General features: G+C 44.7%; 1 protein-coding gene across 1 annotated transcript in view; it reads right to left on the bottom strand.

The window, feature by feature from the left end:
• LOC141540031 (acid-sensing ion channel 2-like) overlaps positions 1-14,281 on the bottom strand; it is a 333,134-nt gene extending 318,853 nt beyond the window's left edge. The window contains exon 1 of the mRNA XM_074263595.1: positions 12,985-14,281. Within this exon, the coding sequence (XP_074119696.1) occupies positions 12,985-13,722 (738 nt within the window). The 5' untranslated portion in view covers positions 13,723-14,281. The remainder of the gene's footprint in view (positions 1-12,984) is intronic.
• Positions 14,282-19,176: the final 4,895 nt, after the last annotated feature.

Here is a 19,176-nt window from a genome sequence, read left to right as displayed (position 1 = left end):
CTACTGGCTATGTGACCTTAGACAAGTCCCCTCACCTCTCTCAGATTCAGTTTCCTGTTTCAGCTTCAGATTTCAGAGGGTTGCCATGAGGATAGTGCTATGTAAACTGTTGAGCATTAGAAAATGAGTTATAAAAAATGAATGCTATCTGTGTTGATGATATTAATAGATACAAAATTTAGCAGCATTAGACTTTTTGCTCCCACTCTACTATAGATTGAGATAAATGTTTGAATAAAAAAAGAAGAAATGTGAGGGATTATGATTATTATGGAAGTGTCTTCTATGGTTTCAGCTAAATTTTTTGTATCTCTAGCACCTAGCACAGTGCCTGGTCCATGGTAGGTGTTTAAAAAACGCTCCTTGAGTGACTGCCTAAACCACATGGAAAGGGGACAGTGGCTTTGCTGTCAGAATCTGCTAATTCACATTTCTGTCTTTCAGTGTATTTTAGTGCCTTTCAGAGGCAAATTGAAGCTTTGTCCAGGTTGCCTGAAGTAATGGATAACTAACTGACATTGAAGTTGAGAAGACTTAGATTCAAATCTAACACACAGGGGAATCTATTAACCTCTCCCTGCCCCAGAAAAAATTTTAAGGCTATAAGTTACCATCTAGGTGCTGAATTACTTTGGTAAAAGGGAGTTCCCTTATTAGGAATTTCCTAGGCTAATGAATCGCAGGTCTGGACAATTTGCATGGCTGCTTGCTCATTACCAAGAAAGGAGCATGATGGGAATTGAAAAGCAAATAAAAAGGAGGGTCTAAGTTTATCCCTTTTCATTAGAAAAAACTCATTGGGAGACCTAGATCTGTTCATAGGAGAAACTTTGCCTGAGCCTGGAGGTAGGGATGAGATAAAAGGGGTTGGGAAAAAACACTCATTCATATTCTTTTCCCCTTCCCCCCTTCTTCATCTCCCATCTCCTCCTCTGTCTTTCCCTCCCCCTTCTCTCTCTCCCAACCAAACTCTCCCCCTTTAAACTTCAATCTCTGTACAGCTGTACAATGAGGAAGAGTACACCTAAGGTACCTGCTTAATCTCCAGGGTAATACTGTGAAACATACACAAAGCAATTCCTAGATTAAAGGTGCTATAGGGACTGAAAGCATCATTAACCCAATCCCAGAAAAAACACACATTCATTTTTTCCTGGAGCCTGTCTCTGCTGGAGAGAGCGAAATGTGCTGTTCTCATAGATCAGCCTATACAAGAGTTTTCTACCTTTCTCAATCCATCAATAAATACTTATTAAGCATTTTAATATATGTCAGGTATTATGCTAAGTACTGGAGATACAAAGTGAAGGCAGGCCAGGAATTGAATATTGTACATTCTATCATAGGAGACAAGAGACTCATATATCAGTTGATGTAACATATAAAAATATGGCATTATGGGGAGAGAGCCATTCTGAGAGACGGGTTCAAGTTTTGACTCTGATAAATACTGGCTCTATGACCTTGGTCAAATCACTGGACTTCTCAAGATTTTAGGCATCTTTTAAAGACAATATGTGGTCAAGATGGGGATAGAGGGTGTCCCATTTCATCCAGGTTCGTCTCCAGTAGTCATGATTTATATTTTGCCAGTGCACTGATATGGTCTGGAAGGGAAAATGAGGCAGTGTTCTTACACATCTTCAGTCTAACTCACTTGCATGTTATAGTATCACCTCCCTAAGAGGTGAGAACGAAGGACAAATAACAACTACCCCTATACTAATGAAATCATAGGTGAGGTCTTCATTTTTACTAAATATATACAAAAATCAGGGATTCTGAAAAGTGAGTACACTGAAGGCATGTAGAAGGAGTATATGTTTTCAGGCTTGTCTGAACTGGAAACTAGGCAATCAGGAAGAGAAAAGTATTAGCAACAATCAATCTTAAAAGGGCTATGGGAGCAAAAGCTTCTTAGAGAATCTGTGAGTTAAATGAGGCCTTAGAGACCAAGTTCTTTAATTTTCAAGAGAAGAAACTAAGACCCTAAGAGGGGAACTGATTTGCTTAGACCTACACATTAGTAAGCTGGGATTCAAACTCAGGCCTTCAATTTTAAAAAAAACTAGTTATCTTTCTATTATATAGCATCGGGATATAAGGAATAGACCTTCCAAGTAATTCTGAACTCATTCACCTCTTGGTCCAATAAAACACTGACCTAATGAGTGATAATAATTGGAATTCTGGAACCTCAGAACTAGAACGAACCTTAGAAACAATCCAATCCTGCCCATACCTCTTCACAAATTCCTGCTCAAACATCTCTAACAAGGAGTCACCTGCTTGTTGAAGATAGATTGGGGCAGGGATCAACAAATTGCTCTCTAAAAGCCCACAACCTGATTGGGAAACAAAAGCATGCCTTGATCATAAAGTCAGCAGCCCTGGAAGACAGGTATACCCAGATTATACAGGTCACCCATTCCCCTTTACATTTTCTTTCTTGCCCCCCAAGATCTTGGGATGCTTTGTGCTTTGGTCGATCACTGTGAGTGTAACTTTGTGTTTAAAATCATGTGTGTGTAGTTTAGGAGATGGGTTATAAAGTGAACCTAGAGTAAGCAACAGGCAATATTCAAAAAACAAACTCTGATTCAAATTCAGTATTCTTTCCTTCAAAAGATGCTATCTATTTGAGAGAAAATATGGGATAATGGTTAGAAAATGAGCTTTGGATTCAAGAACATCTAGATTCAAGTCCAGCCTCCAGCTCTGTGGCTCTGAATGAGACACTTAAAGTCTCAAAATCTGGGACAACTCTCAAGGACCATAAGTTCCAGAGAAGCTGTTTTACCTCTATTAGAAAGTCTCCTTACCAGAAATTCTCTTTTGTCAAGGAAATAACAAGTCTGGTCCAAGAGAAAAAAATCCTATCTAATCCCACTTTGGTCTTTTCCATTGACCCTCTCTACAAATTACCTGTGGGAGATTCATGTTCTACGGTCCAGGAGACATTTCCCACATTCACATAATTACACAAATGAGAGGACAGCTCCTTCAACTTGTATTGCAACAAGAATCCCTTCTAGAGCCTATTTATCACTAGGATTTTAGCGCCTGCTTGATGAAACTCTGGGATGCATTTCACCACAAAACACTCAAAATGTCTGTCTCTCCATCTATCTATCTGTCTGCCTGTCTGTCTCTGTCTTTGTCTGTCTCTGTCTCTCTGTCTCTATCTCTCTCTGTCTCTCTCTGTTTCTCTCTGTCTGTCTCTCTCTTTCTCTCTCTCTCTATATATATTTATTTTATATATATATATATATATGTATATAATGTTGGACTTTTGTGTGTACACACACACATGTGAACACAAGCACACATATATACAATATATATGTAGGTGGGAATCCAAGTCACACTGCCTACAAGTCCAAGGATCTATGATGTACAAAAAGGAAGGTTTTATGTGTGTGTGTGTGTGTGTGTGTGTGTGTGTGTGTGTGTGTGTAAAATAACCAGCCCTTTTTGTTTTCCTTAGGCTTTAACTCATTCGGACCATACCATATTTTTGAGGGGCATCTTTTGCTATTTGCCTTTGTTTTCAACCTTTATTCAAAGAGGGCCTGGACTTCACTGGTATTAGGGACTCCAGGGTGAAAAAACTACCTCTTTTAGTGCAAACCAGAACCTTCTTATCAACTTGTTAAAGTGACCTAGAGTACTGAGAAGTGAAGTCCCATAGACCCAGGGATCACACAGACAATTTGTACCAAAGATGGGATTTAAATCAGGGACTTTCTAGATTTTAGTCCAGCTCCACTGTTATGCTGACTTCTGACATGTCTTTTTTCAAAACTAAATTTGAAGAGTTCCTTATGATTTACTTCAGTGTCTTTAGAGAGGTTCTCATCTTCTTCCTCATTAGAATTATTGCTTTTTTTTAGGCCTTCAGAATTTCATCCCTTAGAGTTTCCCAGATCTCCTAGGCCGACTTTGCCTCTAGATTTTTAGTCCATGAGATTCTTCCAACTCTTTTTCTGAAATATAAATAGACTAGGTCCAATTTTTCTCTCCTCTGTCACAAATTTCAAGATGGAGACTCTTTTTACTTCTATACTTAGTTACTCCATGTAGCTGAGCAACGGATCTAGAGTAGAATTCTCTTTATTGCAATTATCAACAAAATGTTGAGAAATGTATTAGCTGCTCCTTTGGAGGGCAAGAGAGAAATAATCTTAACCTGGGGTTCTTAACCTGGGTTCATGAACTTATTTTCAAAAATTTAATAACTGTATTTCAACATAATTGCCTTCCTTTGCAATACTACATATTTTATTGTTTGCATTTAAAGATGTATTCTGAGAAGGGGGTCTATAGAGTTCATCAGACTATCCAGAGGGTCTATGATAACACAAAAAGGCTAAGAATCTTTGATCTAGCAGATGTCCAGATAATTGAAGCATCCCAAAGCTATCCTTCCTGAAACACTGATACTTTCGATTACTTGGGAGTACTCTGGGGTCCCAAGTGAGCTTTTAAATGATGGCCTCAAGGCCTCCAATTTCCCTTCACCTTACTCTGAAGGCCCTGTGAACCCAATTAAGTGAGACATAAGGAAATCAGCTGTTCGGATCCCTCCTACTGCTCACAGGGCAATGAGGATGGGCTACAAGTAATGCAGAGAGTGCTTCTTCCATTTGCAGCCAATTTGAGCATTCTTGCCCAGACACAGCCTAGAGGTATTTCCGAGAACCCACCATACAAGATGACTAATGAGCTGGACTCTCCCCCTGGGAGGTGATAAAAGGGGCCTTCTAGCACCCCATTTCAGAGCCTCTTCCTTATCTCCTGTGGGGCTCAACTTCAAGTCTGAGCCTGCCAGAACAGAACTCCAGAGGGATTCAGGAAAGGTGGTCTGGTCCTACTAGGGGATAATTCACACATTTAAATAAGCTTTAAATTTTACTAACAACTTTCCACACAACAATCCTGCCAGGGAGTAGTCTGAGTCATGTGACTCCATTTTACAAACTGAGGATCAGAGAGCTTCGATGCTTTGCCCAAAGCTACGAGTGTTTCCAATATACCATACTGGCCATCTAAAGATTAAAAGCAAAGGGGCATAATGGGAAGAATGTTGGACTTACACGCAGTGTGACTTGGGTTTGAGTCCTACTTAAGACACTGAGTGATTGGTGAAATCCTTGAAACCTCTGAGCTTTAGTTTTCTCCTCTTAAATTGCGGAGATTGTTGTTTGTCCCTCATTCTCAAAGAGGACCATGACATCAGGGAGGTGAAGCCATGACATGAAAATGACAGGGATTGAAGTGAGGGAAAGCTGTTCAAGGTCACCTGCCTCACTTTCCTCTCCAGAGCCATTTGGGTCCAGTGGCCAGATAGAGATCAGGAATATTGGAAATGGCCCTTGATAAAATAGTAGTAATGCATTCCTCACAAGGTTGTTGCAATATAGAATATAGAAATATAGAATGTATTAGAATATATAGAAATATAGAAAATATGTAATATAGAAAACATTTCAGACTTTAAAGGTGTGGGCTATTATTGTTTGAAGTTAGAGGATGCCAGTTTGAATCTTTAGTCTTCTATTTGTGCAGCCTTAGGCAACTCAGTCTATCCCTCTGAGACTCAGTTTCCCCATAAGTAACTTAGGAGGGTTAGATTAGATTCCTTTCGGTTTTAAGCCCTGTGATCCTGTAATTGGGGCCAATATCAACTCTCAATAGAAATTATTTCAAGGGCAGACTTTGGACAGCTTTGCATATTATGTACACACACACACACACACACACACACACACACACACACTATGAATAGATTTCTTTCTTCCCAGCATTCCTTTCTTTATCAGCTCTCTGGGGAGAGAATGCCTGTTTAGATTCAGTCTACCTGACAATAATTGGGCATTTATATAGCACTTTAAGATATGTAAAACACTTCCCATAAATGTTATTTTATGTGATTCTCACAACAACTCTGTAAAGTAGGTGTTATTGTCACTCCCCCATTTTTAAAGATAAGGAAACTAAGGTAGACACATTAAGTGATTTGTCCAGAACCACATAGGTAGTAAGTTTTTGAGAGATGGAGGCTTTGAACTTGGGTCTTCCTGCCTCTCAGTTTTCACTCTAACCACTGTACCACCTAGTTGCCCCAGAACTCTCTCCTAAGCTGATACTCCGGCAAAAGAACTTTGTGTCATTGGTCAAGTCATGCAACCTCTGTTTGCTTCAGTTTTCTCATTAGAAAACAAGAGATGTGGACTAGATAAATCAGTACTGTCAAGATCAAATAAAAGTGAATCCCTATTGGCTGCCTATCAACTCAGGAAATCACAAGCTAACATTATTTATATTAAATTGTATCTTTACTTTGTTACACAGTTCTTAATTATATTTTAATTTGGTCTGGTTTATTTGGGAGTTTGGGGGCCAGCAGGCAGTGAGAGTGACACTTCAGGACTAAATGATCTCTCCAAGGTCCTTCTCTACTCTCAAATCTTATGATTTTGTCAGGTAGCCCAGGAGACAATCCATACCTAACATCTTAACCCAACAATTCGAGAAGGGATTCTTCCATCAGAAGGTAGGCACCTAATAGCTGAATTGGATCAATTCTGTAGTCATCTGATTAACTGCACTTTGATTGGCTCTGACAAAAACTCCCCCACTCCCAACCCCAAAATCAACTGTATTTTGGTCAATTCAGCTGCTTGTAGCTCTGAGTCTATATTTGATTTCTTACTGTGTTTCTCCAAAGTGAAATCACTGGCTAAAGGTCCACATGTTTCTTGTAGAAACATCTATCAATCATCTTCTATGCTTTAACACTTCAATATTGTGGACATTTCTGCCAGGGCTGTTGCTCTGAATCAGCCATTTTTGAGATCCCAGAACCCTGTCCTTTCTCCTCTCTAACTACCACTTGAGGCACAGAATATCAGAGCTGAATAGGACTTTAGAGAGCATTTGGTCTAATGGGAAGAAAACTAGACTAGTCAGGAGAAATCTGGGCTCATAACTCACCTCATAGTCAAGTCCCTGAAATCGCTCTGATTCTTTGTCACCCCCACTGCCAACCCCTCTCCCCCACCCTGAAAAAGGAATAAAACAGTACCAGTGATACCTTCCTTCCAGGAATGAAATGATGATAAAGCAAGTGAGTTAAGTACTCTGCAGTCATTAAAGTGTTAGATAAATGCCAGTTAATTTTATTAGTATGATGCTTTCAGGACAATAGCAACAAAGACCAAAAGCTAGAAGGGGATTAGTAGCTGTGTGATCCTGGACAGGTCATTAACCTCCATTTATCTCTGTTTCTTCATCTATAAAATGGGGATTACACACACACACACACACACACACACACACACAAATAGCACTTACCTGCCAGGATTATTTATTGTGAGGATGAAATGAGATGAATAACCATTGTAAAGTACCAGCACCATACTTGGCACATAGGAGATACTATATAAATTTTATATGTGTCTATTTATATGTACACACACATATGCACATACAACCATATATGTATGGAAATATATATATTGTGTGTGTTCAGAGTATATAACTATATATAATATGATACATATTTTAATATTATTATTATTGGTATTATTATGATTACCACCACCATCTACTCCAAGCCATCGTTTTACATATGTGGAAATTGAGGCTCAGGGAAGTTAAGCAGCTTGTTCAAGGTCACACAGGCAGTAAATTACAGGGTTCAGAAGTAAATCCAAAACTCCTCCCTTCAAGTCAAGGGCTCTTTGAGTAGCTACTTGCTGTTTGCCATTGTACTGGCTCAAATTTTGCTACTTTTGTGTTTGTCCCAGAAAACAAGCAAATTTGCTCTAATAGGACCATTGATTTAGAGCTGGAAGGGATCTTAGAGGTCATCATTTTGCAGAGAAAGAAACTAGACATAGGGATTTTTTTGTTTGTTTTTTGCCTAAGGTCAGCCTTCGCTCTTTAAATATCTAGGGTGAGATTTGAATCCAAGTCTGCATGTCAAGTCCAGTGTTCTAACCTTTAGAGCACAGTGGGCTATTTCTCAATAACAAGGGAAATTTCCTTATACTTCTAAATAAATCCTACCCACACCAAGTCTTTCTGAACAACATTTTAGCAGAAAAGGTCAGTGTTATACAGAAATGTTGCTCAGAGCCTCCTTTTCTCTCTCTCTTGCTAATAGCAGCCAACCTATTTTAGAGGGACCAGAACAATTTTTTTGGTTTTAGGTAAAGTTTCACTGTGAACATATTAGATTCAAACTCATTAATAATTTATAATCATTCACACTTTTAAATAGTATAAGATTCACAGGAGGGGTTAGGAGAAGGAGTAGATAGAAAGCTGGAATACCTGAGTTCAAATCTTGCTTTTGCCAAATACCAACTGTGTGATTCTGGGAAAATCATTAAATCTACCAGTGTTTCTGGCAAGTCTCTAAGTCTGGAAGTTTTGGGAGGTACTAACCTTTCTTGGTGGAAGGAATTTCCTCACCAATGAAATCACAAATAAAGTCCAAAAGGAGAAAAAAAGGGTTAACAAAGTGTTTTCCTTTGTTGTTGTTTAATTAATCATTCAGTCATGTTTCTTGGCAAGGATACTGGAGTGGTTTACCATTTTCTCTTTCAGCTCATTTGACAGATGAGGAAACTGAGGCAAATAGGGTTAAGTGACTTGTTCAGGGTCACACAGCTAGTAAGTGTCTGAGGTCAAATTTGAACTTGTCTTCCTGATTCCAGGCCCAGTGCTCTATCCATTGAGCCATTTAGCTGCCTCTAGCATTTTCCTTGCAATTTCATGAAGTAGGTAATGGAAGTATTGTTGCCATTTTGCAAATGAGAAAATTAATACTCAAAAAGGAGAAGCAGCTTATTATCATGTGGCCATGAAGGGGTAGTGCTGAAATTTGAACCCAGGACTTTTAAATTCAAGTCCAGTGTTCCATTACCCCATACGACCTCTCTGAATGGTAGAAGCTGGGGTGGGTCATGTAACCAGGTGGTTACTCCCCAAGCCCTTTCTGCATTCATATCCCCCCAGTTCTATTTACCAGCAGTAAAATTTCCTTTATACGTGAAAAATGCTTCTCTGCTTCCTGATTTTGTGCTTGACCCTCTGACAGCTAATATAAACACCTGTTCACCCCCTCCCACACACCACACATATCCCTAACTGTGTATGGTACCCAAGTATCTGTTAGAACTGACTCTCTCACACCCTCCCTCCTAGCCAATGAAAAGGAAGGCTGCTCTTTGTAACTTCAGGAAAGGCAGGAGATGTGCCAAAACTCCAGAACCAGAAACTCCAGTGCCACTGAGATAGAACGGGCATTGAGAAACAGTGAGCTTCCTTTCAAAAATGATGCTAATTGGATTAGCAGCTGGATAATTACCCCAAACCCAAATAGGAATGTAAATAGCCACACTCAGAACCAGCTGGAAAGAACAAGTCCCAGAGACACCCCTAGTGCCCTTAACTCCAGTATGCCCAGGTAGATGTACCAGAATCTGCATTCAGGGCAAAGGTCCTTTGGTATGAATAGGAAAAAAAAGTTATGAGGGAATGCTAAAGTGCCACCCCAAAGAAATCACTTCCAGGATATTTTTCTAGCTGATCTGTTAGCAAGTAATACCAAGTTCCTTTGAGGAGCTAGAGAAATATAGAATTCTGGGACTCAATCAAAGCATTGTTTCTCATCTCCTCTTATTAAATTAATAGAAAGTTCCCAACTGTTAAACACCAAAAAAAAATCTGAGGCTATATCCTAGTCCTGTTATGATTGACCCATAAAAATTCCATCCTGAGACAGGCTGGTGGTCTTGGATGAAGCTGATCATGTTGATAGCATCCTGGGTGGAAGCATGAAAGGATCACATGGCAGGTTAAGTATCCTTCTGAAATGGCTCCCAGAATTAGCAGGGAGAAAGAAGTAGCCTCCAAGGCTGGGGCATTTTTATTAGCCTACCATGGTTAGGTAATAAAGACTAAAGAAGATTTAGGATAAGATTACAAGAGATCATGGGACTATACACCTTAAAGAAGATGTGTATATGTGTGTGTACACACACACACACACACACACACACACACACACACACACACACACACATACACACATACACCGAGTAGTTGGGGGGGAGGAACAGAACTTTCTAATATACTATATACTAGTATTAGTATATACTAGTATAATAATATACTATGGCCAGGCTACCACCTAACACAGCTGGCTTTAAATAGAATAATTTAAGTTGTAATGTTTCTTGGATTAGAGGTTATCTCATGCAAACTCCTCAACCCCAAACTCATCACAGAAGAGGAAATAGATGTATAAAGAAGTGACATTCTTTCACATAAAAATTGGTAAGTTGGGATTTGAAGCCAGTACCAAAGTCTTCTCTTTCCATTTTGTCATGCTGCCTCACAGAAGAGGGAGGGAATGTATATCCCAAAGTGAAGATTGACAGTTTGAACAGAGAGAAGAATGAAAAATGGAGAGACTAGTTCCTGAGATATAGTAAGAACTCAATAAATGTGCTGAAAGAATAAGCAAAAGATTGGGGTGGCTCCTTAACAAGAAAGAGTTATGTTCAAGAGAACTAAAAGATCAAGAGGCATATGAGAGGATATGAAAGATTGTCATATGGATTTGTTCCGATTTGCTACTTGATGAGTTTAGTTTCATTTTTGCAGTTTTCAGCCCAATATTGGCCACTTCCATCATTTAACATCCCTCCTTGCCTTCTAAACTTAGCTTAAGGGACACCTATATGATTTCTGTTCTGATTTCCCTTAGCTGCTAATCTCTCCCCCAACACTCCCTAGTACCTATTTTGCCTGTTCTGTGCCCCATAAGAATCCATACTCTCTGAGGGCAGCAGCTCTTTTGCCTCATTCTGTGCATGCTCAGTGCCTGGTACACAGCAGGCACTCAATCCTTGATTAGAGTTAAGAAGTATTAAAGATAATTTGTACCTATTTTGCCTGTTGTATGCCCCATTAAAATCCATACTCTCTGAGGGCAGCGGCTCTTCTACTTCCATCTTTGCATGCTCAGTGCATGGCATACAGCAGGTGCTCAATCCTTGATTAAGCTAAAATTTATTAAAGATACTTTGTACCTATTTTGCCTGTTCTGTGCCCCATAAGAATCCATACTCTCTGAGGGCAGCGGCTCTTCTACTTCCATCTTTGCATACTCAGTGCCTGGCACACAGCAGGTGCTCAGTCCTTGATTGGAGTAAAGAATTATTAAAGCTTTCATTCGGCATGTACATCTACATTACTACCACCAAAGAAGGCTGCTAATCGATCAGTCAATCACTATCCAACAAACCCAACAGAAACCCAGACAGATGAAATTCATCTTTACAAAGTTTAGAGTGATGGTCCAAAGGAAGCAGCCCGAGGAGAAAAGCTTTGATGCCAGGCCCATTTGACAGTTCAGCAGCTAACCAGGGCAATATGAAAAACAAACAAACCCTGAGCCAAGAGCAAGGATGTTAGAGGAGGCTCTGATCCAGACCCACTCCACGTGGAGACTCCAAACAACACAAGGGGCACAACCTAGAGGTCAAGGAATAAAAAAGAAGGAAGAGCAGAAATAGCAGGTCAGGAAACAGCCCCCCCCCCTTTCACATGGGTGAATGCATATTTGAATTATGGCAAACCCAGCTTGTTCCCATGTGAGCCTCTTCAATCATGTTCTAAGACCATAAAAACTCCAAGGTCTCTAACTACTTCATTTTACAAATGAGGAAACTGAGGCTCCCGAGAAGATATCTGGCTTGACCAAGGTCACACAGGTAATAAGAGTCAGGTCTCAAACTCTGAGCCCCGTGAGGAGCATCCTCTACCTTCCAGTTTAGTTTCTTGGATTTAATTTTTTAAAAGCCCCACCCCTAATCCAACAACAAACACACACATTTGTTTTTTTCCTTTATGAACTCCAAAACACACAGCAATCTTCCATAGCGTTTTGATCAAAAAGCGACACCAAATCGTTAAGGCAGCTTCCTCCATCTAGGGCCCTGGAAATTCTCATTGCCAATTTCCCACAAATCTGCCTTCCCCTCTGACAGGTGTTTTATCCAGACCCACTGCATGTGAGAAATGAGCACATCCAATTGCTTACAAATTTCCAGCCCAGCGTCTCCTTGTTGCTAACTGTCAGGAGTCCTCTCTCTTGCCCCTTCCCATGCTGCTCTCTGCCAGGAGAGAACATTCTCTCCAACCCTGAGTTAGCAACTTTTCCTCGGGGAAAGCCAGGGAGAATTATGGTACTCCTGCCCCTATAGCAAAGGTTCTGTGGCTTATATATGCCCTCCCAAGTCTGGGCAAAGACCCAGGCCACCTGCAGTTTCAATGACGGGTGACATTTCAGGAGTTCCCTCCCCAGAATGGAAACAGAGCTTCTTCTATGTTTGCGATATCAGTCTTATTAAGGCTGCTGAGAATTTCTGGGTGTTAAGCAGCTAGCTCACTTACTGAATCGATTGTATTATTGTTCCATCCTCCCCCCCTAGCCCCCCGTCCCCCAACGCTACCAACTTGGACAGAACTGGCCTCCCCTCTTTCCCCATCTCTTCCTTCCCACCTACCCCAGCCATCAGGATCCATCCCACCTGCTTGGCGATATGAACCGGGGAAGAGGGAAGGAGAATTTGGAGCTAAGGCTAGGAGGGCATCGGGGCCAAGGCACTGCCCACCCCGATGGGCACCAGGGACCTCTCCCTTCTTGAGATCGTCCTCGGCAGCTTCCCTTGGGGGAGTCTGCTGGGGCTACGGGTGGGACTCAGGCCAATAAAGGAAAGGGATCGGAGGGCAAGGGGAGAGTCCCGAAGTGGGATGGGAGTTTTGAATCAGGCCCAGGAGAGTGAAACCCATCGGCCAGAGAGAGGGCCGGCTGCCTGATCCGGATTCGGACGGAGAGAGGGATCCTGGAAGGAGAAGAGGGGCCCGCGGCCCGGGGAAAGGGTAACCAGAGGGCCAACTCACAGAGGAGAAGTTGTGGGGCCCGCACAGCTCGCCCCGGTACTTGCAGGAGAGGAGCATGTCCTCCAGCTGGTGACCCAGGCGGTCCATGAAGGCGGCGCTGATCCCCTCGAAGTGGCGCGGTGGCAGGAAGAGGCGGAAGTCGGCCAGCTTGCGGAACCACTGGCGGCGAGACTCGTCCCCTCGGAGCAGTTCGCTGACGAGCGGGCGGGCGGTGCGGTTGGGCAGCAGCAGCCCGAGCCAGTGGCCGGCGTAGTAAAGGTCCCCCTTGGAGAGGCGCGGGAAGCGCAGCGGGTTGTTGTTGCACAGGGTGACAGCCGGGAAGGGCAGCTGGCGGCTCCACTCGCGATGCACCCGCGTGTGCGAGGGGAAGCTGAGCCAGTAGAGCAGGCGGTTCGAGGACCAGGAGAGCAGCAAGCCCAGCGAGGTGCAGAAGGCCAGCACCCACAGCGCCCGGCGCTGGAACGAGCCCCCGGCCGCCGTGCGCCCCGGACACATGTGCCGCAGCCCGTGCAGTTTAGCGCGGCTCAGTGGCAGCCGCCCTCGCCGGGGCCCCGAGCGCGGGAGCGCCCGCTCCCGGCCGTCGTTCCGGCCGCCCCCGGGGTGCCCGACTACCACTGCCGCCGCCCCCCCGGGCTCCTCGCGGGCCATGCGGAAGCGTCCCGAGAGGCTCGGTGCCGCCGCCGCCGCCGCCGCCCCCGCCGCGGGGGGCAGCCCGGCTCCTCCGCCGCTCCGGCTCATTCATTCAGTCCGCGGCCGGAGGGGGAGGCAGCCCCGGCCAGGCGGAGCCGCCATGGGAGTCCGCAACAGCAGCAGCAGCAACGCGCAGCCCGCGCCAGGGAAGCGTGCGCCCGGAAGGAGCCCCGGTGGCGCGGCATGCCCTCCCGGCGCCGCCTCCGCGGGCACCCACCCGGGACCGGGCACTGCCTCCGCCGGCCGCCCCTGGCACCGGCCTCTCCCGGAGCGGCTCTCCTCCGCGCTGGCCCCGGGATGTCTCCCCGCGCACTACCTCTCTCGGGGACCCCCCGGGCACCGCCTCTCCAGCCCCACGCCAAACGGCGCCCGCCCCCGCCGTCCTGGCCCCCGGGGGACCCTGCTCCGGATTTCCCCCGATCCCGGTCCTGGAGAGGGCTCCGGAGGGAGGAGCACTAGACCGACATGACTGCTCCGAGGAGCCCGCTTCCTTCTCCTCCCAGCCACGAATCCCGCCAGTCCCAGTCCACTAGCCCAGCGTCGCTGGGACACTGGCGACTGCGAGCTGGGGAACGAGCGCCCCCAGAGGCCTCCCCTGACTCCAGGGCGAGAGGGTGGGTGGGTGGGTGGGTGGGTGTGGAAGGACTGGGCTGGGGCTGGCAGGAGCAGCTGATTGCCCGGGTGCCCCTTCCCGTTCTCCTCCTCCTCCTCCTCCTCCTCACCTTCCCTAGCGGACCCTCCGGGCTGCTCCGAGGGAGGACGCTGCTCCCCCGCCCAGCTGTTGCGCTCCCCCTAATCCCGCGCCGGGCAGTCGCCCCTTCCTCTCGCTTAGCTTGCGTCCGACTCTCTCCTGGGGCCGGGAGCTGCTCGGGGTGACAGGACCGCAGGGGGCTCGCTCCCCCGGCCCGCCTTAGACTCAGCCTCAGGCTGCGGCGGCCGCGCAGCGTCGCTCCCTCCGCCGGCTCTCCTACGTCCAGCCGGTGTTAAGGGAACGCTCCGACCCCCCCTTGCCCCTGCCGCGGCTCCTCCTCCTCTCAGCCCGGGCACGGGAAGACTGCGGAGCCCCTGTCTGCCCCTTCGGTGCCGCGGGCTGCCTTTCCTCGCCCGAGGCTGCGAGAACCGCGGCCCGCGACTATCTCCCGGTTTCCCGTCCCGACCTGGGGCGCCTGGAGCCCGGGGCGAACTTGGGCTGCGGCCGCGCGCGGCTGGCGCGGTTGGGCGCTGTGCAGCACCTGCTCTCCTCCTCTTTCCCACCTCCACCTCCTCCTCAGCCACGGTGGCCCCGCGGTTCCGGGCGGGGCGGAGGCAGCTGCGAGCTGGTGCGCTCTTGGAGACACGGTGCTGACGCGCCGGGCTCCTCCTCACTGCATTTTAATTCCTGGCCGCTGTGGCCGCTGCGCACCGAGTGGGAAGCTGCTTGCAGGAGTCAGCTGGGTGGGGGACGCCTGGCACTGAGTGCGTGTGTGTGTGTGTGTGTGTGCGTGTGTGTATGTGTGTGTGTGTGCGTGTGTGTTGGGCGCCTCTCTACTGCAGGGGAGCACGGGGCCCTAGATTCGTGGGCAACCCCTCCTTCTTAAGTAGCGGGCACTATCCCCGCTGTGCCCTCAACCCTGCAGAAGTCCCTATTGGCTCCCTCATCCAGTCACAGAATCCTAAAAATTTGAGCTGGAAGGCGCTTTACGGATAATCTGATCCAACCCCTTAATTTACCGAAGACAATCCGGAGGAAAAGAAACTACTTATCCAAGGTCACACACACTAAGTGCTAGCCAAGCTAAGATTGAGCTCCGTCCCTCTGACTCCCAAATCCTTTCCATTACAGCTGGCTGCTCCTCTGCCCCTCTCTGAGTCCTCCACTTGGAGAAATTGGTATCAAATCTAGAAAACGCCCATGAAATCATCCAGCAAAGGATCACACGGGGGCTCTCGGGCCTATTCTGGCATCCTAGCCCAGAGCGATCGCCCCACCCCTGCGCCCCAGTGGTCCTTAATTTACAAATTTTATCTTTTCATCCAAAAAGCATCCCCAAGTCTCCACTGAGCGCGAGGTATTGTATTATAAATAGAATAAAACAAATAAAATAAAAATAAACAGAACAAAACCAAATAGATCCTGCCCTCAGGAAGCTTATTAACTCCGACACTGAAGCGGCTCATTCAGAGACCCGGCCAGGATAGTCAATATATTCTAGCAAGATGAGATAAAGGGATTTAAGGACAGAACCTGAACACCCCGGGTCATAGGGACCAGAAAAAGTCTCTTAAAGGCTGAGCTGAACGAAACAGTGGTGAGGAGGAAGTGCAGGCCAGACGCCATCGCTTGAGTGAAGGCACTTGGGTAAGGAAGGAGACAGAACATCAAGTGTGGAGGAAGCAGCTGATGGATGGCAGGTACCCACTTCAAATATCTCACTGCAGTTTTCTGTTATTAAAAGCTGATGACTGCACTAAGACTTCTGGTCCTCCCTGTTTAGCATGCACGTACTTTACAACCTACAAATTGCTTCCATATCCGTTCATTAGCTCCATCCAGCCTCACAACCATGCTGTGAAATAAGTAGGGTGGATATTAAGATAAACACTGCAACTGTGATTTCATTGGTCTAATTCCCTTCCACCAATACAAGTTGGAACTCCTCAGCAATATATATATATATATATATATATATGTGTGTGTGTGTGTGTGTGTGTGTGTGTGTGTGTGTGTGTATGTAAACATATATATATACATATATTTGTATGTATATATACACACATATATCTATATGTATGTGTATACATACACATATGCGTATATTTATATGTGTATGTGTGTATATATGTACATATATGTATATATGTGCACACATATACATATGTATGCCTATATATGCATATATACACATATGCGTATTATATATATGTGTACGTATATATATACATATATATGTATGTATGTTTGTGTGTGTGTATATAAATCTTAGATTTTTGTTTAGGGGCATTTCGAGGTTAAGTGACTCTCCCAGATCACCCAGCCAGGATGTGTCAGAATCTGGATTTGAACTCAGTTCTTTTGGCTTTCCCCTCCAGTTCTCTATTATGTCATCATCCATTGTTTTAAAGCTAAGTTTCATCCTCTTTTTACAAATGAAACTGACTCAGAGAAGGAATAGATGTTTTGTTTTGTTTTTTTTCCTCCCATAATCACACAACCTATTAATGGCAGTCAGGTCAAGTAGCCAGATCTTTTGACTCTGAATTTAATATTCTTGCCTCTACAAAAGGGCATAAATATTTGTTTCTTGATTGACTGAGACGTTCTCCCTAGAGGTAAATACGAGGAAACCTGCCTGTCATTTACACTTGAATGTGACGAGTTTATCAGATCCAGGCCTGTGGATAGGTTTTGATAGCGTTGGGGGGAGGGAGAAGGAGGGGGTTCCACATGACCCAAACTGAAGACGGAGAGAGGGAGGCTTGAATCTCTAGGGATTTTGTCTGCTTCATCACTTTGAATGAGATTGGTACCAATCAGATATGTCCTTGTCATTACCAAGAAGAAAACATGACCACAGGAGGACTGGGGTCTCAAGGCAGATTACTGCTTGAATTTGGAGCTCTTCCTGGAGTGAAGATAAGGATGGGGATGAGTGAGGCTCATTCAGCCATCCCTCCATTTTTTTCCCTGGAGAAGTGAGTTGAGATCGCTTTCTTTTCATTGCTATTGGCTCCCAACTTCTGATTCTCAGAAGACCAGTTTCTCTTTTTTTCACCTCACCACACACACACACACACACACACACACACACACACACACACAGACACAGAAACACATACAGACATACACGGAGACACACACACACAAAGAGGCACACACAGACACACACACACACAGAGATACACACAGAGATGCACACACACACACACACACACACACACACACACACACACTGACACACCCCTTCCTTTCATGTCCTGCCAGCCCCACACCCACACCCTCTGTCTATCCATTGGCCATATAAAGGCCATTCAGATGGAATGAGTCCCGAGATAGACTCAGCACACAGAATGCAGGAGCTTCACCAACCCGGGCTGCCCCATTTTTCTCCTCCCTCTCCTCACAGTGACTGATTCCCAGACTAACAATAACCTGTTCAGGCTCACTTTATATTAATGTTCATTAATACAACAGTAGCAGTGGTTTCTTTTTTTTCCTTCCTACTAATCTCAAAATCTTCCATTGCATTTGAAATTTAAATGTATATGAGTCTCTGGACTGGCATCCCTGCTCAGTCCTATAGCTGGTAATGTTCACCAGGCTTAATTATGTTGCTTGGGCTTTGGCATGGGCTAGGAAATCCGACACACACACGCACACACTGCAACATACTGAGGCAAATAGAACCCCACTGGGTGTTCTAGAGCTGGATAGGATTTTATAAGTAAAACAAGTCAATTCTGTAATTTCGGAGATAATGAAATTATAGATCTCAAGCTGGAAGGGCTTTAGGGACCTTCTGAGTCACAGAATTATAAATCATAGGTTTTGAGCTGTAAGCTATCTTAGTGGTCATAACCCAACTCCCTATTTGGAAAATATGGAAAGTTCAGATATGGTATTTAATGGGCTCAGTCACACAGTAAATGGCAGCTCTGAGATTAAGCTCAGACTCTTTGCCTCCAAATTCTCTGCATTTATACCTCTCTGTCCACTGGGTTTGGGGATTACAGATCTAGCTATAAAAGAAGATTTAGAGGTCACCCAGTCCAACTCTCTTATTTTATAGATAGAAATCTATGGCTCCAGAAAAGGAAGCAATTGCCCAAGATTACATAGGTAATAAGTGCTATAGGTAAATTTAAAAATATATATATATATATATATGTTTTTATTGATTTCTTCTTCTTACATCATCATAATTATTCCCATTATCCTTCTTCTCCCTCTTCCATTGAGTTATCCCATATAACAAATACTATTTAATGAGGAATCCTTGCCCACAACTGATCAATAGATATTTTGAAAAAAGTCTGAAGAAGTGCAATGTGTAACACTTGTGGACCTCCCACCACCATACAAGTGTAGGTGAATCCATGTATTTTATGAAAAATCCAGTATTTTTCCCACCATAACACTCAGCATCCCTTGTCTGAATTTTTTTGCAGAAGAAAAATGAGTTGAGCAGAGACTGAATGAATTAGCCAACAACATTCAGCAATTAACATTTGAACTTGAATATTAATCTGGGTCTCAATTTCCAAATCAGACCCTTTTCCATAGCATCAAATTGCCACTCATATTCAGGCACACATGAGCTTCCTTATTGCCATAGCCTTCTGGTTGGTCTTCCTGCCTTGAGCCTTTCTCCACTCCAATCTATCTTCATTTGCCTGTCATGCTATCTTCCTACTGTGAAGGTCTGACTATCCTCCCCACTCCACTCCCTCCAGGCTCCTCATCTGTAAAATGGGAATCATAATATTATCTCCCACCCAGGGATGTTTTAAGGAAAAAATGAGATA

Source organism: Sminthopsis crassicaudata, chromosome 4, assembly GCF_048593235.1.
Source record: "Sminthopsis crassicaudata isolate SCR6 chromosome 4, ASM4859323v1, whole genome shotgun sequence".
Classification (NCBI taxonomy): Eukaryota; Metazoa; Chordata; class Mammalia; order Dasyuromorphia; family Dasyuridae; genus Sminthopsis; species Sminthopsis crassicaudata.
Note: the sequence above shows the minus strand (reverse complement) of the source record. Positions and strands in the feature narration are given on the sequence as shown.